The sequence below is a fragment of the Asterias amurensis genome, chromosome 4 (genome assembly GCF_032118995.1).
Source record: "Asterias amurensis chromosome 4, ASM3211899v1".
NCBI lineage: Eukaryota > Metazoa > Echinodermata > Asteroidea > Forcipulatida > Asteriidae > Asterias > Asterias amurensis.
The window spans coordinates 13568417-13593872 of record NC_092651.1 but is presented as its reverse complement, the minus strand read 5'-3'; the positions used below and the strand labels follow the sequence as shown (position 1 = coordinate 13593872).

Here is a 25456-nt window from a genome sequence, read left to right as displayed (position 1 = left end):
TCGTCAATATTAAGGACAGAGTTTTCACTTTCCAATCATCATTAACAATCAGAATTTAATACGGTTTAGTTTACTGGTACCATCTTGCAGATATCAAGCTGATAGATTCTTTTTGTTTCTTCTCTCAGTTGTACTTCTCATCTGAAGTGAACTAGAAGCATCTTTGAGTCCACAAGTGTTTTTTTGTTAAATCCAGTCGAATGAATTAAACTAGTGAGAGATTAAAGTATTAATCAAGTTAGATTGGCCTTCGAGTTAGAATGGCGTTTTCAGAGAATGTTACTGATCAGCTATTGTCGTCTGACACCATGAAGGATGGCTTCACCAACCAAACTTCATTGTATACCTATGGAGCCAGAGTGGCTATTGCAACTACTGTACTCGTCATTTCCCTGATGGGGATCGTCGGCAATGCAATTGTTCTGATTGCTGTTGCAGTGTCATGCCGGCTCCAGACAGTCACAAATATCTTTGTGGCCAATCTCAGCGTTGCAGATTTCCTGATGAGCGTCTGTGCCTTGTTCAACACTGTCATTTTAATAATCCAAGGCGGACCGCCCACATCACTTGATTTCCTGTGCCGCGCTACGGCATTCTTCTCTCCCGTCATGGCAGGGGTGATTATGTTCAGCATTGCCTCTATCGCAGTCAATCGAATGCTACTCATAACAAAACGCTCATCTATCTACCGCAAAATATACACCACCAACAAACTGGTACCAATGGTGTCATTTCTTTGGCTGTTTCCAACAGCGATAACGGCGCTGTTGCTTGCAACAGGGGTTGGGCAGCTTAACTTCAACAAAAACGTCCATGTATGCTTAGACGACAGTGAACATCACTTGTCAGGTCTCTATAAGATCATTTTGGCTGGGGTCTTCTTCCCAGTGCCAGTAACTGTAACTCTTATATCTTATGCTCTCATCTTTGTGTTCATCCAACGCCACTTCAAGAATGAGCGACGAGTATGCAGTACTAACTTCTCCACTCGTACAAGTTCTCAAGAACAAAGTACGGTGGAGCAACCGGTGATCAATCAAACAAAGCGTAAGAAGCGTATCCACAAGCACCAGATTGAGATTACCAAAAACCTCTTCATTGTTTCCTGTGTTTGCTTCATCCTTCCGCTTCCCAACTGTGTCTTCATCATGCTGGAATTGGATAATCTCTTCTTGTATGGCGTAATATTCCTCTTTGCCAACAGTGCAGTCAACCCGATGCTCTACGGAGCCAAGCACCCTATGTTCAAGGAGGTCATGCTCTGTATACTCCGCTGTAGATGGTCCGCAATCCCTGAACCATCTCGAATTCTCAAGTACTTTCTTTTAACGGGAAAAAGATGAGCTAGTTTCAATACTAATAGATGTTTAAACACCTCTCAGAAACTTTCTGCATGCTTGCTTGGTATACTTTCAAACTTTGCTGTATAACATCTGCTATTCCCGAACCTCTTTGGAAAAAAGGTGCCTTCAATTGGACCCAGAAACGCATGTAAGTTTGCCTACAATAGATTGTGTGATAAAATCTTTTAGATAACTCAACTGACCTGTCCAAGGACGAGAGGCACAACCACTGTTAAGGAGAGCTGGGTGAAGATTGACGAGAAAGGCACTGAACTTGAAGAACCCATCTGGAACAAAACATAATTGGCTACAAAATTAAAAATTTTCATGATCAATTTGGTTTTGAAAGTATGAGGTAACTAAGATACTTGCTCATAACTTGTACTCATATCAGACTCCACACTAGATGTGCATAATTTTGTACATCATGTGCACATCAAATTTATAGGCAAAATATAAACGAAGACACAATACAAGTTAATTGTAAAAGGTTCAGCTGAACACAGTATCTACTTGCTGTGAAAACAAGAATGTCAAATTCATCCATGTTTTCAATCCCTACCTGTCTGTGTGGGTTTCCCCCATTGGGGGTTTCTTCCCACACATTAAATTTAAAAGATTTTCTGGTTTTCTTTCATCCTGTTATTGGCCCTAAATGTGCTTTTGGATGTGTAATCAATAAACATAAATAAAGATAATGTAGAAAAAGAATATTAATATTATTGATATTATTATATATTTATGGTAATAAATGAAACCAAGGTACCTTTAAAAGTACTGTAACCTATTTGTAAAGGAAAGATGTTGAATCAGTTGGACAGGCCCCTTTGGTTGGGAATCTAACAGTCTTACCTACATTTTAGACTCTTTCTTGTCAAAACATTTATAGAGGACCAATTTTCTAAGACACATATTTTAAACAAAGGTACTGGTTTTGATTCAAAATATAGAAAGTGTGATTTGTCACAGTGAAGAGGACCAAATGCAGTCAAATATCTAAAACAAAGGTTATGGTTTTGATTCAAAATGTTCAAATTGTGGTTTGATACCGCTTGTTACTATCTATGAAATCAACAATGCTGAAGGAAAATGCAATGAAACTGAAAGCTAAACAATTTTATCCTATAATATTTCCTTATATACTCTTTTGTACAAACTAAACTGTCTTGCACAATCAGTTTCAATGAAATTTAAAACCAAGTGTACATTAAAGGCAGTGGACACTGTTAGTAATTACTCAAAATAATTATTAGCATAAAACCTTACTTGGTTACGAGCAATGGGAAGAGGTTGATAGTATAAAACATTGTGAGAAACAGCTCCCTCTGAAGTAATGTAGTTTTCAAGAAAGAAGTAATTTTCCATAAATTTGATTTCAAGACCTCAGAATTTGATTTTGATGTCTCAAAATCAAGCATCTGAAAGCACACAACAAGGTCGTTTTTCTGTTATTATTATTTCACAACTTAGACGACCAATTGAGCTAAAATTTGCACAGGTTTGTTATTTTATGCATATGTTGAGATACACCAAGTGAGAGGACTGGTCTTTAACAATTACCAATGGTGTCCAGTGTCTTTAAAGTGTCCCAGAGATAAAGAAACAAGTTAATGGGTTACACAAACAGTCATCATTAAAGTAAAAAAAAAAAGGGAAGACCCATGCATAAAAAAGAAAGAAAAAAAAAGAAAAAAAGTTGAAACTGAAAAATGAGCAGTGACATCCTCTTTGTCTGAAGTTAAAACCACTCGCACTTTCAGTGTGTCAAATGTTTTACAGTCTCTTCACATGCCTAGATATGCAAAACTTCAACACTAATTAACTCAGTTCTTAGTCACTACTCTCCCTCAAAAGGAGATTTACAACTTGTTGTGTGCTCTCGTATGACTCTATGCCCTTCTTCAAGACACACAAAACACTTTTTGTCAGTGTAACAGAAGGTAGAAGCAATAAAATGGCTAATGAAAACAGAAGAATTATGGCATTACTGTTTCATTTTTGCTATTTGAACTACTCCTGCTTGAAGACATGATTTCCCATTCCCATGCAGAATGAAACCTTCCTAAATCCCCCCTTCAAAATGTTAAACAAAAACCGAGCACACCAACACTCAATTCACTTGGACTACAATTGTGCACATTTCATTTCATTTTATTTATTCTGGTTATGAAGCCTCTCAGAAAAGCGAACTTAGATACCGTATTAGCCAAGAACCCATTGGAGTAAAGAAGAAGTTTCAGTTTCAGATGTGATATAGGAGAAAAAACCAAGAGAAATTTTCCATCGAAAGTCCATGCAGTCAGGTAAGGACTAAAAAACCAGTCCCAAGTATCGCCCTCAGCTTGGTTCGAGAGCGAGTCCCAGGGGAGAAAGGCAAGAAAAGATACCACTACAACAACTAAGACCTAACCACATACGCCTCCTATGATAACACTTTCATTGAATCCTTTTTTGTGCAAACTAATACAAAATGCCACCTATCCAAACCAGAGATTCTTTTCCTGGGAAACTTCCCTCAGGTATAAATTTAAACTGATGCGTTCCTTTGCCATGTTTATTTCTAATGCTGCGTTGCATTGTGTGTAATGGAAGAGTCAAACCTGGGCTAGGTCAAATCACCTACACATAACAAAACTGAAAAACCAAAAGCCTGATAACCTAACACACACATAGATGTGAGAGCACTTCTGATCATAAAGACAGGACTTAGCAGCAAATACCCTAATGACTCAGTAGAGGGCAGTAGTAAAGCCAACCAAACGAGATCAGCCAAACAAGTCAACACCAACAGAGGGCAGTGTTTAAGTACCATGCAATGAGCAAGATATCAGGATTGCTTTAGTACAGCCACACTCAAAGTAGACATGCTACGACTACCAGCAATGATGGAAATCAAGCATAGAGATCCATTCAGTAAGAACAGCCTGAACTTTGTTATATCCCATCTGACCAATTCATTTACAAAGAGTGTTGTAACTTAAATTACTCCACATGTACAAACAGCTTCCACATCTAAACAAGTCCCAAAATATCAACCACAATCAATATTTCTTTCCATATGAAGACAACCATGAAGAATGTATTTTGTGTTGGAGCTTCTCACATTTTTTTTTACAAAGAATACAAGATTTTGATATTGTGTCCCAACAATGAGTAGAACAAGCTGAGGATGAATAGTGCAAGCTAGTCGAAACCTAGAGACCAATTTTAAAAACTCACTCCACAGTAGTGCAGTTAATAACGATCCTATTAGCTAGAGTAGTTGTCCCAGCCAATTTTCTATACCTTACGCACAGGTAGTAGATAATAAGCAAGACAGTTCTTTTCAGAACTGAGAAGTCTCCCGGAAAACCTGATAAAAATACTTTGCGGTGGTATTGGTAGAATATCAAGACAGTTCTCTTAAGAACAAACACAACCTAGCAAGTAGATACACACATTGTTACCGCAAACCAAATATATATTGATACCTCACCAAGCAATGCCTAAAATCATAATGTAAAAGTTGTACACATGCTTTAATCTTGCAAGGCACTGGAACTATACATGTATGCGGGACACATTTTTACACTTGCCGTCACAAAACTTTGAGTGGAATCTGTTACTCAACTAAATTACAAAGTTAATTAATGGCTACTAAATTAACCATACATTTAGGGAGAAAAAAAATACACTTGGCCCTTCAAAAAAAAGTAGGACATTTTATTGAGTAGGCCTATACCAAAGCTGACCCATAAATGATTTATGTTTTTATTGACTTTTCCAGGTTAATTAATTACAATGTCACTGGTTTCTGAGTCACACAAAAAATTGACACAGACAGAAAGGAGGAAAATTATTATGCCTGAACAGAAATTGATTGGCTGTTAAAACGTGGCATTACATGCAAGAGCACAATGTCTACACAACCGGATGTAAATTTTGCCTCAAGATACCTCTATTGACTTGTTGTCATCTTTATAGATCATTTTCTGACCACACTGTTGTTTGCATGACGGGTATTGCTATCAACACAGCCTCAGGCCATGTTCCTGTAGGCAATACTATTGTTCATGACACAAAACAAGTTTGGATAATGCGGACAATGCTTTTTCCTTCACCCCCTACCAAAAGATGGAACTGTTTACAGTGATCATCCTAATCCCCCCTTAACACCCATTGTATGGGCACCTCCGCACACCAAATATTTGCTAGTTGTTAACAATGTTGATGGCGGGAAATTTGGTTTTTGATAGTGCGCTTGCAAGAAAAATCTATAACTGGTGGAAGGATGGTTTGTGAAAGCGAAAAAGGTGTCTCACAGTTTGTATGGGGATTACAATTGCTTTCACTTCATCGTACAGAGGAGATGCGAATGTAGGGATGCCATTCAAAATTATTAGTCCCTAAAAAACTAACTAACAAAAAAACAAGCTAAAGCAAGAGCTCTATCTAAAGACATTATTGGTAATTTTCACAGACCAGTCTTCTCACTTGGTGTATCTCAACATATGTATAAAATAACAAACCTGTGAAAATTTGAGCTCAATTGTTCGTTGAAGTTGCGAGATAATAATGAACCCTTGTCACACAGAGTTGTTTGCTTTCAGATGCTTGATTTCAAGACTCTCAAGGCTCTCCATGGACTATCCCCACCTACATACAGAACATGATTCGACCCCGTAGTGCCAGGCCGGGTCTGAGGTCATCTGGCAGCATGCTCTATCTTCCTCTGACCCGTTTATCCAGCTATGGGGACAGGGCATTCAGTAACATTTCACCACGTCTCTGGAACTCTCTGCCTCAACATCTCAAGGACACACATGACATCTCTTGATTCCAACATTCTCTCAAAACCCATCTCTTCAAATTAGCCTTTGCAGATATTGAGTGAAGTTTTCTTCTTGTTCTTTGACCAGCGCCTTTGAATGTTCCACAGATTTAGTGCGCTTTATAAATGCTGTATTATTATTATTATTATTATTATTAAGAACTCAAAATCTAATTCTGAGGTCTTGAATTACTTCTTTCTCAAAAACTACGTCACTTTAGAGGGAGCTGTTTCACACAATGTTTTATACTATCAACCTGCCCCCATTACTCGTTACCAAGTAAGGTTTTAATTTTATGCTTATAATTATTTTGAGTAATTACCAACAGTGTCCAATGCCTTTAGGCTAAAGCAAGAAAGTTGGAAAGATAATGCATTCTGCTATATCAGCCACATTCCTAGTGGATGATACCCATGTACATGTACATCCCTACAGATTGTGTTTCAGCACCTAGGAATGGCTTTGTGCCCCTAGTGACAGTTTATTTGAGTACTTAACCCAATTTTGTGTTAAGGGGCCCTCTACCAGTCCATGGCCTTGTGTAATCTCTCACAAAAAATTTGTTATAACAAAATTGAAGAAAATCCCTCTCGAATGAGGATATCTTTCATTCACTTTCACTTTGGTCATCTACAGGTTTGGTTATATCTAATAGTTTCATTCCATTCCATGGTTTTTGAATCAAACCTCTACATGTAGTCTTCAATAAAACACAAATCATCAAAGCAATTCATCTTCAATCCTCACAGCTCTGGACACAAACAACCAGTTTAAAAGATTGATGACAGTTTGAAAAGACATAATCAGCTATAAATCAGCAGCAATAACCCCCTAATTGTATTCCAAGTCAAAAACTGTTATTTATATCACCATGCTTCAAGAAGTCACCTCCAAATAAACAGTTCTCTGACATCACATTACAAAGTGGCAGTCCCACAGGCTGTTACCTCCATGTAACAATTCATTCTTGCCGCATAAAAGTCAACCAAGGGCCCTGCACGTGCTGCGATGAATCTTTGATTCTTTCCATGCAAAATTCACAACAAAAGCTCATCACAAATGCAATCACAGTAACCACCTTTTAGCAAAGCATCCCCGCAACCATGCTCTGCAAAATTTATAGATTTTTCTTCCCCACTTTGCCTGTTGTTTTCATCGACACAAGGCTTCCCCATGCTCGTGTCGCTGCTGCGTACAAAAGTGATTTATGCATTTTTTATGTATTTCAATCTGAATGATTGAACTCACATACTTAAACAAACAAGTCATGCCTTTACAATACTTAATTTAACCTAAGTCCAAATTGGACCTCAAATTGTGGTCTGGGTAAACACTGACATGGGAAATTTCATCGCTGTCTATTTTGAAATAAAATGTACAACTGAGAGATTCAAGAAATAACCTACAGGCTAGTAGAAATCTTGTTTTTCTAAATGGAAAAAAAAATCGATTTCTTTAAATTGTTACACTTGTTCTGATGTAGAAAGCTGGCAAGAGAACTGTGTCCACTTTCAATCAAACAATTAGAAACTAAAATCATAGGTCGTTGCTTTCATATCAAAACGAAGCAAACAACAAAATTCTTGACTTACAATTGAAGATAGTTGCTCATATTGCATAACTGTTGGCATCTTTTCAAAAAAATTCAAACACTCTTTTGTCAAATTTGGCTCCACCTTTCTAGGTGTTTTTTCCCCACCATCTCTCCTCCTTATTCTACATAATAATTTATGAAGAACCCTTATTATTTATTAAGATCTCTCTATAACGAATTGTTTGCAAGTATAATTCTTTTGGGGTTCTTAACCGTCAAAGGATCTTTGTTACTAACTATCTTTATTATTTATAAACACTACCCTAGCACATCATTTATTCAAAGAGTGTCAACCCTCGAAGAAAAAACACACCATCCCAAAATAAAGTACTTCATTGGACCTAAGAACATCAAAAATGCATGTCACAAGTACTAAATAATTCTATTCATTGAGTTGAGCTAGATAGTAGTAATCAAGGTGAAACTTCCAACCAATCATAAAGCTACATGCAAACAACAGAAATATCCAAACTGTGGGAAGTTTCGTTTTTACAGAGTCCTTTGGGTACAAAAAGGCTGGGTTCTTTTTATAACTTTGATGGGCACCAATAAAGACGTTTATATCAATGTAGTCGATTAAATCCCCTCGCTTTTATATAAAAGAGCCTACTACAATATTCATCATGACAAGTGGTTCTCTAGATCACACTCATGTACCCAATAAATGGCATGGAAATGTTTAACACGTCCGGCCCTTTCTGTCTGAGTGGGATTACATATGTAGGTACAAGGTCCGGAATTATTTAGTTTGATGAGCTAATCATTAAAAAGGGGATTAACAACCACATCAATACCGGCCCCTAAGAAAAGACAGGAGTGGAACTGGTGGCGGGAATCTTTGAGCTATTCAAAAAAACCATGTCAGTACCACCCTTATGCTCATTAAATATTAGGTAGGGCTCTCAAAGTCTACCCCCTTAATCATTAACAAAGCAAGTCAAGTGGTGCTAATGCTACAGTCCTCACCAGCTCTATTGTCACGCTCAATGCAACTGTTTTCCAAACAAGAGCAGGTTTCCTCTCACGAAGGACAACAGAGATGGGGTAAACAAATGGTTTGGGAGCAATGGTGATGAAAATAAGTGTGTGCGTATCCTGTCGGATTACTCCATTCAAGTAAGCAACGAGAGTGTACCAGACAGCTGATCAATATAAATCCTGCATGATTTATGCCTCCTGGCAAGATGTCAAGTCATCAACACAAACTTCTTCTTTTTGGGCAACCTTGCAAAAAAAAGGCACTTCAGAACACCAGAGAAAATACTATTTTATAACACTATAGAACTCAGTTTCTTTCTGAATAAAAAAAAAGGTAAGCTGTACCAGCAGTTTTTGTCAGTAAAAACACATGAGAACCAGCCAGAATTCCTCCAAGAGGTCTGGCTCACTAGTTTAGTGTTAGAAAGCATCCCTATATACATGCATTTTCATTCGAAATATTGACTCGCAAAAAAAGCTGACAGACTAGTAAAAAGCTTTGCTAAATGGTCCTTCTGGAAAGACTAGAGTTCAAGGCAAACCATGTGCAGGAATTCACTTGAAGTGTTGTTCATTATTGTTAAAGAAAAGTTAAACAGACAAATTCAGCAAAAAGCCAAGGAGTTAAAGAAAAAGTAGATGCCAGAAGTTGTAGTATGTAGTGAAATGTAAGGAGTGAACTGCAAATAGTATTTAGGTTTTCTGTTTGCTACTTCGTACAATTCCATTGAATGGGGATTAATTGAAATCATATAGTGCATTACCATCTGACCCATTTCAGATCTGGGGGAAATTATAGGTTTCTGTTGCATTTAAACAGTTTATACTTTGATTGCAAGTTTTCTTTTCAAACAAATAGCACTTCAAAGCATCATAAAGTATTTTTAGTCATTACGAGCAAACAGAATTTAGTATTTCAGGTCTGCCTCCATTACAACAGGCTGATATGTTACTCAGAACTGTTGAAATAAGTTGTTCAACATTTTCACACCCCACTGAAACAAATTTACGAGACAAGACGAAAAACATACCAGGGCCCAATTTCATAAAGCTGATAGACAGAAATTACTGCTTAGCAAATACCTTTGCTAAGCAAAAATGAGTTGGGAACCATTTGCAACAATGTAAACTTCATAGAATGTTGTGGGTGGTAACCAGTTTCTGCTTAGCAAGATTCGTTTGTGCTTAGCAATTCTTTTTACTTTATGAAATTGGACCCAGGTCTCAAAAGTTTTGAGATAACTAAAATCAAAACCGACAAGTTGTCATAATACACAGGTAAACAAATTGTTTGTTAAAAGTTGCCTTAACAAGGTCCTTGTCAGTTTTTATGGGAGTTTTCCCTCTTAATTTAAAGCAAACTTAGAAAAAGCTTGATGTGGGCAAGTAAGAGGAAAATATCCTATATTTCATATAATAGATGTTAAATTTGCGCCAATGATAAAGAATATTAACAATGTTTTTACAGGACTCAGGAAAGTACTGAGTATACAGTGCTAACACACATCGGTGTATGGGTAAAAAAAAAATTAATATTTCATATACCAAGCATACATGAACAGTTGTAAGATAGACAATAAGACTTGGCAAAGATCCAGGGGGTACTAACACTCTTCCCCGCTACCCATCAGTTTGATCTTCCCGCCCAATACAGTCAAATGAAGCAGAAACAGTTACTTACAAATACAAGCAGCAACACTGGGGTGACAACAATACCCTGAAAATGAACACAAGAACTTTACTCATTAAGATTACCACCCAGTGAATGGCTCGTGTTTGGAGGCCACATATTACAAGATGGTGTAATTGGTAGGGTTTACTTAGACCATAGAAGACCTGAATTAAACTTGAATGAAGGCTGATCAAATATGGATGAAGAGTTTCTGGTAGCTGAGGGATAAACTGGCGAGCCTTTTGAGAGTGGTATTATTTGGGTATCTGATTCAGGTTTAGAGATTGGAATAGATTGATGTGCAGTGTTCTCATGCTGATGAAGTGAATCAATCACACTGATGAAACTACCTGGCTGGGAGTTTCTTTTGCTCCTGTTTTTTGCCTTTCAAAAATGGCTCCCTGATTTCTTTTTTCTTTACATCAGAAGTTCTTCTTGAGGCACAGATCATTGTTTATTCAAAGACAATTCAAACCCTGTTTCATTTGATCTTTAAGAATGCATGTAAAGTTCTCCCATGCCAACACAAGTTTTTTCTCTTTGGACCCACACTACTTCTTTAGGAAAGGACTTTAATAATGTAGAACTACTGTAGAATGGTTATCATTCAGAGTTTCTTGTCTGCAACTGCTTCGTTCTTCATTAGGAGAAAGAATGCAAAAAGCCAAATAGACTTACCAGAAAACTTCCAAAGGCTGAGTTGAATATTGCACCAGCCTGTGTGAAGAAAAAGGAAAGAAATACATGTAGATTGGAATTATATTCTATATCCATATGAATGATTCCCCAACTTTGAAAATAATGAGAGCAATTGCACAATTTAATCAAATCAATGTTAGTTTTGAATTGGGGATAAAGATACAGGTACATGTACTTGATTTTACTCTTACACCGATGTGTATACTATCAAGCAGTGGAAACCCTTTATCCCCGATGCAAAACTAACACCTATTAAATCATGGCAGTACCGCTTCTAAGACATAGGACTCAAGCTGCTTCTAGCTACTAGGCTAGTTTGGTGGTCTAGTGGTAAGACGTTTGCTATCAATGCAACGGTCATAGGTTCAAATCCCAGCCAAGTAAATTGCCTGTGAATGTTTTTTTTTAAAGAACCCAGGAAAGAACAGAGTGTTAGCGCATAGAGCAAGGACAACCATTGCTCTATGTAAAAATATAAAAATTGTTATACACAATGCAAAAATTACATCTATTTAATCGCTGTGGTTCTCGCTGCTACAATGTATCACATAGGCTTCAAACTGCCTTTAGCTACAATGCTAGCTCAGTAGTCTATTGGTAAGACATACTGCTCTAGCGATGCAAATGACGTGGGTACGAATCCCACTGATTGATTTGCTTGTTGAGTTGGTTTCACAGAACTCAGGAAAGTATACAGTGCTTAAAGGAACAGGTTGCCTTGAATCGGTCGAGTTGGTCTTTGAAAAGCATATGTAACCGTTTGTTATAGAATGCATATGATTAGAATGATATTTTAAAAGTAGAATATGATCCACATAAGTATCACTCAAAATTGCATGGTTTTCCTTTTACCTTGTCGACAAACACGGTCGGCCATTTATGGGAGTTAAATTTTTGACTCCCATAAATGGCCCACCGTGTTAGTTCGCAAAGTAAAAGGAAAACCACACAAATTTTGAGGCAAATGTGTGTGGATCATTGTATTCTACTTATAAACATCTTTCTCACAAACGGTTACAAACGCTTTTCAAAGACCACTCGACCAATCCAAGGCAACGTGTTCCTTTAAAACACATCAGTGTAGGGGTTAAACAAATTCTACAGTTCGAAAACACTAATTTTATTTACCAGGTATGCAAAAATAAAATAAAAAGATAAAAAACAAAACAGCATGTACATGTACTACTGTTTCTTTTAAGTGCATACTTAAGTTTAGGTCATCATCTTAATTTACTTTTTTTTGATCAAGCAAGATTACTATCTATATCAAGCAAAGTACAGCTAAGTTCAAATATTGCCTCAATCAAGAAATTAAGCTGTATTAAGAGTCCCTGCCTGTAAGAGTGTACCAAGTGGTGATTCATGGGTTCTCAGATCTTCTTCTAAAAAATTAGAGTGACACATCATCATACCAAACGAATAAATCCAAAATTTTAGTTTGCTGACGCTTTCGGTTTTGGAATTACCAGTTATCAAAGTTTGGGCCTAAAAGCCCTCGAGAAACGAATAGTACATTCCCTGTAAACACAAAAATATTCGCCAAGGTCATCCCAACAAAAGTAAAACATTTTTTGAAACCTCCAGTTGGGCTCATAACAAAAGTAAAAAAAAAAAATTGGGATCTCGTTGGCGCATCATGTTACGCGCACCTGAACCTTTGACGAACAGTGCCCTCGTACCATTTTCAACGCCTCATAACTCAGCGCGCCTATAAGATCCCATGAATTAAACAAGTTCAAATGAAAGAGCTTGCATCCTTAAAACAAATTTAAGTGCAAAGTGAGTGGGATCTCGTTGGCGCAGAGAGATAATAGAGGTCAAAGTTCAAATTTTACCAATATATTGCGTTTTCGCACCTCCGTAACTTCGCGCGCCAACAACAAAAAATTGTTTTTATGGCAACTGGGTATTGGAACAGTTTTCATCTAATGACAAATGAAAAAAGAATCTTGGGATCTCTGCAACTTGCATGTCAAAAGATTTTTTGAAAATTTTCTAAAGTATTGTCATTCCACACATTTTGGCCTAAATTGGCACAACATTCACTTTTTTCATCACTGTAAGTATCTGTGCCAACAAGATCCCATCAATATTTTCTTGTTTTTGGTTAAGTTGAGTGTTCCTAAACAGATTTCAATTGAAAAATAATTGGGATCATGTTGGCCCACCAATATAACAAAGGTCAAAGGTCATATGAAACTACACTACTGCCTATTTCGGGCGATTTTGCGTCGTCTAGAAATCCACGCGCCAATATGATCCCATTAAGTTGTCTGCATTTTATGATTATATAGATTCTCAGCAACACATAAAAAGCAAAAACCAAATGGGATTTGAGTGGCGCTAACAAATATTACAGATCAAAAGTTCACAATACATGCCTATACACATTGTACTTATGCATTGCTGTGGCAACCGAAAGTGAGAAATATCCCCCAATTTCAAAATGTTGGCAAACCATGAAGGGGATAGGTCTCCAAAATGAATTTTGGTCAAGATATAGACTGGACTTGTTTTTACAAATGGTGTTAGTTTAATGTTGGTTGGTAACTGTTGCCAAGGTCAAAGGTTACAAAGAATATGGGTGTTTTTTATATTTCTGTCAAGAGCCAACTTCAGAGCCTTTTCAAGATTTTATTTAAAGAACAAGGGCTCTATCATTTCAGTTTGGGACAGCCACTTATAATATCTAGGCACATATGGTTGTCCCAAATTAATTATAGAGCCCTTCCTTATTTGTTAAAATGTTGACATGGCTTCGAAGTTGGTTCGTGACAGAAAATGTATTACAAAACACCAATATTTTCTGTGGAGAGCCAACTTCAAAGCCATGTCATCATTTTATCAAATGAACAAGGGCTCTATAATTAATTTGGGACAATCACATGTGCCTAGATATTATAAGTGGTTTTCCCAAACATAAAGGAAAGAGCCCTTGTTTGTTAAATAAAATCTTGAAAAGGCTCTGAAGTTGGCTCTTGACAGAAAATGTAAAAAAACACCCATATTCTTTGTAACCTTTGACCTTGGCAACAGTTACCAACCAACATTAAACTAACACCATTTGTAAAAACAAGTCCAGTGTATCTCTTGACCAAAATTCGTTTTGGAGACCTATCCCCTTCATGGTTTGCCAACATTTTGAAATTGGGGGATATTTCTCACTTTCGGTTGCCACAGCAATGCATAAGTATAGGCATGTATTGTGAACTTTTGATCTGTAATATTTGTTAGCGCCACTCAAATCCCATATGGTTTTTGCTTTTTATGTGTTGCTGAGAATCTGTATAATCATAAAACACAGACAACTTAATGGGATCATATTGGCGCGTGGATTTCTAGACGACGCAAAATCGCCCGAAATAGGCAGTAGTGTAGTTTCATATGACCTTTGACCTTTGTTATATTGGTGGGCCAACATGATCCCAATTATTTTTCAATTGAAATCTGTTTAGGAACACTCAACTTAACCAAATACAAGAAAACATTGATGGGATCTTGTTGGCATAGATACTTACAGTGATGAAAAAAGTGAATGTTGTGCCAATTTAGGCCAAAATGTGTGGAATGACAATACTTTAGAAAATTTTCAAAAAATCTTTTGACATGCAAGTTGCAGAGATCCCAAGATTCTTTTTTCATTTGTCATTAGATGAAAACTGTTCCAATACCCAGTTGCCATAAAAACAATTTTTTGTTGTTGGCGCGCGAAGTTACGGAGGTGCGAAAACGCAATATATTGGTAAAATTTGAACTTTGACCTCTATTATCTCTCTGCGCCAACGAGATCCCACTCACTTTGCACTTAAATTTGTTTTAGGGATGCAAGCTCTTTCATTTGAACTTGTTTAATTCATGGGATCTTATAGGCGCGCTGAGTTATGAGGCGTTGAAAATGGTACGAGGGCACTGTTCGTCAAAGGTTCAGGTGCGCGTAACATGATGCGCCAACGAGATCCCAATTTTTTTTTTTTACTTTTGTTATGAGCCCAACTGGAGGTTTCAAAAAATGTTTTACTTTTGTTGGGATGACCTTGGCGCACATTTTTGTGTTTACAGGGAATGTACTATTCGTTTCTTGAGGGCTTTTTGGCCCAAACTTTGATAACTGGTAACTCCAAAACCGAAAGCGTCAGCAAACTAAAATTTCGGATTTATTCGTTTGGTATGATGGTGTATCACTCTAATTTTTTGGAAGAAGATCTGCGAACCCATGAATCACACCCCCCCCTAATTTGGTACATTCTTACAGGCAGGGACTCTTAAATAATTCATAATATATTATATCCTAAAGCTGCACCTACAATTATAGTCATTGTGTTCAGTGCATGCATCAGCCTCATACTGTATGTATACATGTGGGCTTGTAAGCACAGCTGGGCACTGTCTTGAAAACATTAAGTCTTACATTATCATACTAGCAATAATATTTTCCATATTTAACCACTTGGCTATCGTATTCAAGTCCCATCTTAAATCCCACTGGGATAATGCCTTTGCGTTGATGACTTCCACAGATTTAAGATGACTTACCCAGCACACTTCCCTCCTATCTTTAACATCCCATAAATGTCAAAATAAGTCCCTATTCTCCCATACCTGTCATCATTAATAACCAAATATTGGATCCCTGTTAAGCTGATACCAATTCACAGGTCCATTTATGGACTAGAATCTCTGCATGGTATTGCACTTGTAACTGTATACGCTCCAGGCCATGGTAAATCAATTTGTGTGCATATTAAATATGCTATGAAATTTTCATCCAGCGAATTTGTGCGTTTACAAATTTATGATTCTCACAGGTTTGTTTTATTTGAAATACCCAAGATTTGTTTAAATAATAGTTCTTCCTGTAGGTTAGACACCTTTGAAAATTGAAACATTTTTTTACAGCTTCAATTTTCATTAAATATTTTATAAGACAGTGTAAAACAAGTGGGGTTGGTTAGAGTACTTGGAGAGATACATCTTTACTATTTCTGGTATTAAAACGGTATAAGCAGGATGGTAAGTGAATTGATGATATTTGAATTTTGAAACAGGCAAAAATATGCTTTACAAATATGGCTTCCTATTTGACGCTTTAGGATGACAGAGTAGGTCCCCTTGAACCCATTTTCTGTATGGGGACCTGCTCAATTCACAATACTTTTGGAGTTACAATTTTTTATTTTCAGTGGAATAATTTGTTCTTTTCAGAATACCATTGTTACAACGAAACCCAGTTTAAACAAAGTAGTAAAGACAACAAATGTTCTCATACAATGCACCAGGATTTGCTTCTTCTTCGATCTAGAAATGGGGATAACACAACAACCCCTATAGATAAAGGGTCCAAAGGGACAATAGACCGATCCATTAAGCTCCGCCCCATTGCGTATTGACCAATCACAACGCAACGAAGGTCAGACAAATAAAGTCTGACATGCGTGCGCATATGCTTGGTGCGCGCTGCAGTTGTGCAGAAAGGCATTGGAGAGGCGCATGTGTTCTTGCTCACACGTGCGCCGTGGGCGGAGCCTAATGGATCGGTCTATTTAAGCTTGAATGCCTGTACCCTTTCCCTCTTTGCAAGGGGAAACAAAGCATTGCGTGGTGAGTACATGCACAGTGTATTCTAATAATCAGAATGTCCTGCAACCGATTTCACGAAATGCTAGGATTAATCCTGACTCGAGTTAGGACGAGCAACCTGTCCTAACTTAGGATGGGTTCAATGCGTCCTACGTATTTGGATATGCCACTGAACCTGTCTTAAGTCCTAAGATTAATCAAAGTTAGGTAGTGTTTGGTGAAATCGACAGCAGATGCATTAATATTCTGGTAGTCTGAGTTTATACAAACACATCGTCCGATTTCTGATACAGAAAATATACTTATATGTCTTCTGGCATTAACTGATTAAACATTTGTTTTAACAAAGTGTTATCTTAAAAGAAAAATTAAATAACTTTTAAAACTGTGGATCTTTTTTGAACAATTGACATTGATGTTTATTTTGTCAAAAAACAGGATTTTTGTAAAAAAGCAAATAGTGTTCTATAATTACAAAGCATCATTTCAGGAGAAAACTGTGTTTTGAAATTTGAGGGAAACTGGGCCTATGCAGTTCATTAGTTAATGGTTTTACTTCGTCTGCTAAGGTTTCAAATTTTCATTTAACTATGACTATCTGAAAACAAGCTAAAAAACAGATATTGTAAGCAAATAAATTGTCGTATAAAAACCCTCATTACTAAAACTCATGAATATTTGTTTAATATTGTCAAAAGTAAACATCTGTCATGCCCAGTTTAGTTTCTTTCAAGACTTGGTCATGCTTTTTTGTGTGTTCAAGTGGACCCACTGCCGATCAGGCCGCTCCACGCTGACAAAAACACACACCAGGTGGGTTTTACATTATCATTACACACTCAGTTCACATGGAGCGGGAAATGACCAAGAATAAATCACATTGAAATCTTAGACTGGTGCCGGGAAACTCATTTAATGTCCATCTCGTTGGTTGTTTATGCCGGTTAATTGAGGTGGCCTCACAGGCTGCCGGCCAAGCATGGACACTTAAAACAGATTTCAGCAAGCTTTACTTACAGCAATACCAAGGCAGTTCCGCTGTAGTGACTAAGATTATAGCATGGTTCCACATGGCAGACTTGTTGATCGGATTTGAATGAGACTTAATGCCTTAGCTATGCAATCTGATCGTTCCCCAATCATGATAAATCTCGGCTACAATCTTCTGAGACCTTCTAGTTGCCAACATCCATTGCAGCGTCTGTGATTATAATGTCCTCATCTCTAAACTACTAAAGCACTGTGTTGTGCATCAAAGCAGTTTCTCCTCTGCATCAGTTATGCTGGCAAATAAACTTGTTAAAGCCATTGGACACTTCAGTAAACAGTATTGTCCAAAGGCCCACACTTCGTGTATCACAACTTATATATAAAATAACAAACCTCTGAAAATTTAGGCTCAATCGGTCATCGGAGTAGGGAGAAAATAACGGGAAAACCCACCCTTGTTTCCGCACATTTCGCCATGTCATGACATGTGTTTAAAAATAAATACGTAATTCTCGATATCGAGAATTGATAATTGTTTTAAAGGGTGTCTGCAGTTTTTTTAATAATAATTTTAAACTATTAAACATGACTTTTTAAACCTGAAATATTTTTAAATATTTATTATTAAATGCGCAAGTATTTTTAAAATGGTTTTCAAGAGATTAGGGGAACCCACCCCGCCCCTCAAAGGGAGCCTTCATTTGCATAAACGTGACGTCACGTCGGGCCCCCTGGCTGTGTGCATATAGAGACGTGTGCACTGTGTGGCCTGGTACCTAGGCGGGTGTAGTTAGGGACCAGACTCTATTTGCCGACGGTATGTTTGAATTCCGGACATGACGTTGATGGTAGGGGGGCGGTAACAATCCACAAAAGGGGGGGCATGACTTATTCGCTAATTACGCAAGTGAGATATGTCGGTGAAAAAACAAAACACATTTTATTGATGTTCAATACATATATCAGAAATAAATGACAGCAAAATTAACTGTTTTATTTTGATTAACTGCAGCATCCCTTTAATGTTTTCTAAAAAAGAAAAGCATTTCATGGAATAATATTTCAAGAGAAGTCTTTCACCATTACCTTCTGTAAACCCTGTAAGTTATTTGTAATATCTGTGTATAATGGCTTTAAATAAAAACCGAAGAAACTGATTTTATGCTACATTCACGTTAAGACAACATTGGTTTTTGTCAAAGACCCCCTTTACGTCACCAGACATACATGTACATGAAATAACAACACTGTGATTGTCTTAAGTTCAAATGGTAAATTAAAGTCAATAGTGAGAGAAACACTGGGGACGCCCCCACTTTTTGAATGGTGGAGGACACTACACTGTATATCAAATGCCCCCGCCCCCCAGTTTTTGTTCAACTTAAACGGTACGTGCCATCTCCATAAGTTAGTTCTACATATTTGTAGTTACTGTATGTATGACTTTAACACTCCACGCCCACCATTGCGCTGGAAGGTGCAAATTCAGGATGATGCCAACATTCCACTTCACTGGGCAGAGCATTTAGCTAGAAATAGACATGAATGGGGACAGTTTTCAAAGGAGGCCAAGGGCCACCCAGTCCTACATGTAAGCAGCTAAGTAAGTAAGTATGTTAACAGTTATGCGCTGTTGGTCATTTCTTTATAAAAAACAACAACACATCATCATTTTTAAAGCGCGCTTTATCTTACACAAGTAACTCCATAACCAAGGCTGTTATTAACTCTGTTCCACACCATATTCATTGAGACATTTCTGAGATTGCTGTCTTTTTCCTTAAACCTCGCATTCAAACATTGCAAGCAATCAACTACCCATAGGCCTACTTTTTTATTTTAACTTTGTTTTAATGAAAATTCAAGTATTTCCAAAATACAAAAGGCCTTAATTCTACTGCTCAAATTTTGAAGGCTTATTGTTCTGTTTTGTTTATAAATTAGGCCTCTAATAGATTTAATTTCCTTAAACAGACCAGGACCCGCACGATAAAGGCTTCATGCTCGCATGCTCCATCTTTAACAGATTTACCCCCTCCCCCCTCAAGTTTGTGTCTAGCTCCTCCCCTGAAGAAGCTGGTAATCCAAAAGGCTCTATTGCTGATCACATTTTAAAGTAGTACATATGCTGGGTTTCATTCATTTTGCCTCTTATTCTTATTGGCCTAAAATTGCACCACAGAGCATCTAGAATGCACAATTTTCCTGGGCCCTTAAAGGAACACCTTGGATCGGACGAGTTGGTCTATGAAAAGCGTTTGAAACGTTTGTTATGAAATGCATATGGTTAGAGAGATGTTTTAAAAGTAGAATATAATGATCCACACAAGTATCACTCGCACGGTTTACATTTTACGTCGCTTATTAACACGATCGGCCATTTATGGGAGTCAAATTTTTGACTCCCATAAATGGCCGACCGTGTTTGTAGACGAGGTAAAACGAAAACCACGCAATTTCGAGGCATATCTGTGTAGACCATTGTATTCTACTTTTACAACATATTTTTAACCATACCAATTTAATAACAAACGTTATAGAACGCTTTTCAAAGACCAACTCCACCGATTCAAGGCAATGTGTTCCTTTAAGTGTTCCCGGACCCCACCACCTTAAAAGGCTTCGTGTTATTAAGCACTTGCATGCTCCATTTTCAATGGATTTGCCCCAGCCCGCTAAAATTTTGGTCTGGATGTATACCCTTGTTGATGATGCTAGTGATGATTGGGATGAGACGCCATCTGAACATTAACTATGCAGAAATAATATGGGTTCAAACTTTAACGATTTGTTTTTTGGGGCTATAATAACCAAAATTATAGCCGAAAAATGGTGAACCAATGGCATTAAATAGGCCGAACAACCCCAAAATTCCAACTTCTAAGAGGGGGCACATCACCCCTCAGACTCCCTAGATTGCACCAAATGAGCATCGATACTAACAAGTCCCCCCTCCATCTTTCAAGACAGATTGACGCCCACGATTCAGTTTGCCTCAGTGTACATGTACCATTATTGGGTGTTAAATCATGTTCACATGTAAAGCAGTTCGTACAACATTTTAAGGGACATTCAAAAATACCTCAGGCAGTTTCATCCAAGTTTTTTTTTTTTTTGGGGGGGGGGAACCTGGATTTCCAGTTAAAAACAGAAAATTCACTTCCCCGTGTTACACACTCTGGCTGGCATGTTTCAGTCATGCCAATATGTATTTCAGGGAATATCTTGAGACACAAATGCCTCACTGTGTATCACACCCTTGCACATCTGACCAAGTTTCCATATTTTCTTCCAATTGATAACATTTCTACTACATTCAAAGCGGGTAAACAAAGTAGAGAGATGTATTTTTTACCTCATTCCCTCCAACAGCTTTTGTTAGTATAACAGCAGAAGACACAGGTGGCGGCATACAACCAACTACTTGTAACCTGTGAAGAGCAGAAATAATAAGGTAACTTTGGGTGTGTTTTGACATAAGGTCTTCAAAAGGTACACGTACATTACATGTATTAATAATAATAATAATAATGCTAGAAGTGCAATTAGGGCAAGTACCTTTAAGTCTGTCATATAAAGAATACATTTGAATAAGGGAGTAACAGAGTTGGGACGAGATCTTAAAAGGCCGTCTAAAATGTGCAGGGTCAATCAAGGCAATAAATAACTGACTGAGCAAAATGTGGTCCTTTATCCAACGGCCACAAACCTGCAATGTTTTAAACGGAAGTAAACATATGTAAGACAGAGTCACCACTCTTTTACTCCCATTCATCAACATATTTCTGTTAAAAATTAAATAAATAAAAGTTAAAAATTTAGAACTAATTGGCTAGTTTGACCACCTCAGCTATGCATTGAATTTCTGTCAAGGACGAGTGTTAAATAGCTCCTAGTGCAAATTTAGAACTTGTGCATTTGGGCAATTCCACGGTCAGTCGCATTACACTTTTCAGTGTCATTTCTCGATCGTGGTGCTAGAAGTTCTGTGTAAGATATTCTTTCCACTAAGTTTATAGACTGATTTGTACTTGACACCCAAGGCTTTGAATTGATAATATTAGAAATGTTGTGGGCTTTGTGCTCTGGATGTTATAGCTTTGTAAAAAGCGGTCAGTCGCATTACACAAAAAGGACATGGTAAAAAAAAAAACTTGTCACAATTCAAAAATCTCCTCTGTCAAAAAGATTGTGAAAGTGTAACTAATATGTAACACACAACTCTTATACATGAGTATCCAACAGGATACTTATAAAAGGTCAGCAACTTGAACATTTAGGTATACATGGCAAAACCATGGTCAGTCACATTACGGTCAGTCGCATTACAGTTTTCCAGAAAACGTAGCCACGCCTACATGGAGCCCAAGCTGAGTTCTTATTTGGCAAAATTGGGTTTATTCCTTGGCAACAACTAAAAAAAAATTGGTTTCATATGTTAGCTATAACTTCTAAGTGGAAAGAAAGTTGTGACAAAAACATGATTTTTTGGTGTCATGTCCATGTTTGCTTGGAATTGCCCATTTATGTTTCAAACTATTCCATGCAAGTTTCAAACTTGTGCGAGCCAAATATGCGACCTACCAAATTATTTATTCCTCGCAGTCATCCGACTTCGCCCTTTTTTTACTCAATTTCCTCAGGCTATGTTTAAAAACTCCAACATTATGTTTATATCGCCCATTTAAAACATGGCCACGCACACTCCTCTAGACCAATCAGAATTATAAGAAAAATAGCTACAGTGCATTGTCACAACTCGAAGAACTGTTTAAGCTAAACACGTACATTCATTTTCACAGAATGCTGGACCGTGTGGCCGGTCATGGCTGATCAATAGTTGGGGGAAGTGAGCTCTAATTCTTCCACGTTTCGGTTAGCTAAGCTGTCAAAAAGTCAATGAAGTAAGCCACCATATTTTCAAGAAAACAGCTTAAAACTGTGTCCATGTTCAAGTACTTGCTTGTTTTGAAACACCCTTCATGGCACTAAGAATTTTTGAGGGACACAAACATCTCATGTGGGAACATTTCTCAAGACAAATTGTACTAATTTCTCAAGCTCACATGATCATTAAGTATGTTTTATCATGGTTTTGAGCATATTCCTGTAACAAATGTGAAAAAGGTAAAAATGTATTTTCTTCAAACTATTACCATTCCAGTATTCAGGCTTTGTCCTAACTTTGTTCCTGTGACTAGCCAGCAGGACCACTTGTCATAACACTTACATGTAGTCCATACTTTTATTAAGTGGGATGTTTTCAAATCATGACGCTAGCCAGCTGGACAACTTTGAGTGAACTTTGACTGGTCCACTCCTCTGGTTTTGACTGGCATTTGGCCAGAGAACCACTGTTGAGGGAGAACACTTGCTGTATACCTCTCTAAATTAACTTTGTTTCTAAAATCTGTCATGTATCAACCAAGGAGTCTGACTATTAGTATATAAACTGTCTCCTCACCCTTTAAGAAGCCATTCATCTACTGGTGTCATGAGGAGGAAGTGAACCAAGACCCACACAAGACATGGCACAACTGCAAGGGTAAAGAACTGAATAAAGAAGTGCAGCTTGACATTGAACAGTGCAGTGCGTAGATCCTGTGATAAAGAAACAAACAGTGTGTGTTAGAAGCAGAAGAGGGATAGAATTAAATTACATAATGTACAAATACGCTGGCAACAGCTAACCCTGAAACCACAGCTATTTAAGCAATTATGATCATCTTAGCCCAGGCGCTTGTATACGAGATTGCAAAACCCCATCAACCCCATAGTAAAGCCTGGTTCATGCTATAAAAGCAATGTGAAGCAAATTTTGGCGACACCCCAATCTGTACGCGCCATTTTTTCAATAGTTTAAAGGGAACAGGCTTGGTAATTACTCAAAACAAATATTAACTTAAAAACTGACTTGGTAACGAGCATTCGAGCGCTGTTGATAGTATAAAACAATGTGAGAAACGGCTCCCTGTGAGTTAGCATAAATTTTGAAAAAGAGGTAATTTCTGGCGTCAATAGTAAAAGCCAGATGTCTTTTATTCCTACTGAAAGCACACAAATTCAAGGTTTTTTCTCTCATAATTTTCTCGCGATTAAGCTCAAATTTTCACAGGCCTATTATTTTATGCTTACTCGTTGGGATACACCAAGTGAGAAGACTGGTCTTTGACAATTACCAAACGTGTACCTTCCCTTTAAACATGAAAGTACTTTTTAAAACCCCAAGTTTTTTTATTGAAAAATGAGTGGGTCACAAAACAGATTCGAACTTGGAGCCCCTCTTTAATAGTCAGGAAACTTGTGTTATTTTAAGTTTCTGTTGCAATGAAGGATTTGTAAATCTTGACAAGAATATCTTACTTCTGTTTTCAAAGACAATCCACTGTTGAAGAAGATAAAAGAAACCGCTAAGTACTTCACCGTAATCTCTGGTTTGATCGGTCCTGCATCAAAAAAGGAAATAAAATGGGGAGTTCACTTTTAACTTCTAAAGTTGTTTTAAAGGTTTGATACATAATGGGTTAGTAGTAACGGAAAAGCGAAACCCGGAGTACATTGGTTGAAACATTAAAGTCGAAGGCAGTTTTATTTCCTCTCACTACCGGGATATCGAAGAATAACCCAGTAAATCCTTTAATATTTTTTTTTCTAAATGTACGTTGCCTGTGACTTCACTTCTGCACCATCAAATATATAGGTCAAGTTTGCACAAGTATAAATGGCACAGTGGGTTGAAGTGCAAATGACTCTTGTCATGTCATCTCAGGGCGACCGGCAACTTCGTTTTGTTATAAATAACTGGTCCACTCTGCACTGCTGTGCTATGAAACTGGCTATTGGCAACCAGCGATGCGACCATGCCTGGTGGGTTTGTTCCCAAACAGTTGACCAGCAGAGACCAACTATCGCTGACTAGTTAGTAGACAGAGTTCGGGCAAACTTAGACAAACCATGGAGGAAGAGGATTCTAATTTCTTCCTCCCATGGATGGTCAAGGTCAATGACACAAGTCCTTGCACGGACTTGAGCATAAAATTAGCTGTACAAGATTGCAGTCCTTGTTTTAAAATACTAAGTTGTCTACTGTTGTCATTATTAATTTTGCATTAAAGAGGGCGCTATCCAATTTATGATTAATTAAATAAAGGAGGAACTTGGAAGGGTTTATACAAAAGTTTAATTTTAACAAAAAATAAACCAGTAGCAGGTAAGTTAAGTACATATAAACGTTCATACAATTATTAATGTAATGAGGTCTTCCTTACTTGAGTTATTATTTATAGTACACAAAACATGCTGACTCAACCAGTCAGGCGAACTTTCCCATCCATCACACAACACAGACTATCGCTTGTTATGCCACGTGTCCACCCATAAAACACACTGGGTGATACGGGGTACAAGACCAAACAAGCAGACACAATTATTTGCTCTCTATTTTACAGGCAAATACCCTAGAAACTTACCCCCTTTGGCACCAATGTAGGGTGCTATATCTGCCAAAGATATAACCAAAACTATAGCTAACAGAAACCAGTTGCCCTTGACCTTTTCAAAAGCCGACATGTTGATGAATTTACTCAGTTTTTGTTGTACGGATTATTCCACCATTACGCAGTGAACAGCTGGCACTGTTTACCTATACAGTATGCTTACACATTAATCTAGGGCCATAAAGATAATGTGAAAACATAATTTGACATAATAAATTTACCCAAAATATAATAAATCTGATGGTAAAATTTTTAACAACTATCCAATGTCATTAAAGTTTCACATAAATGAAAAG

The 25456-nt window shown here is 37.4% G+C and overlaps 2 protein-coding genes across 4 annotated transcripts in view; one reads left to right on the top strand and one right to left on the bottom strand.

Moving 5' to 3' along the window:
- LOC139935942 (sodium/bile acid cotransporter 7-like) overlaps positions 1-25289 on the bottom strand; it is a 33799-nt gene extending 8510 nt beyond the window's left edge. For all 3 annotated transcript variants that reach the window (XM_071930592.1, XM_071930590.1, XM_071930591.1), the window contains exons 1-7: positions 25134-25289; positions 24028-24110; positions 23129-23265; positions 21020-21095; positions 11077-11115; positions 10408-10443; positions 1547-1630 (exon numbers count right to left, since the gene is read on the bottom strand). In XM_071930592.1, coding sequence (XP_071786693.1) covers positions 1547-1630; positions 10408-10443; positions 11077-11115; positions 21020-21095; positions 23129-23265; positions 24028-24110; positions 25134-25233 — 555 coding nt within the window. In that variant the 5' untranslated portion in view covers positions 25234-25289. The remainder of the gene's footprint in view (positions 1-1546; positions 1631-10407; positions 10444-11076; positions 11116-21019; positions 21096-23128; positions 23266-24027; positions 24111-25133) is intronic.
- Positions 147-3247, top strand: LOC139935941 (trace amine-associated receptor 8-like). The gene has a single exon (XM_071930589.1). It carries the CDS (start codon positions 261-263, stop codon positions 1341-1343), a length of 1083 nt encoding a protein of 360 aa, XP_071786690.1. The 5' UTR covers positions 147-260; the 3' UTR covers positions 1344-3247.
- Positions 25290-25456: the final 167 nt, after the last annotated feature.

Bases quoted from the DNA above. Each gene is read 5' to 3' on its own strand.
- LOC139935941 (XM_071930589.1), top strand. From the start codon at position 261: ATGGCGTTTTCAGAGAATGTTACTGATCAGCTATTGTCGTCTGACACC.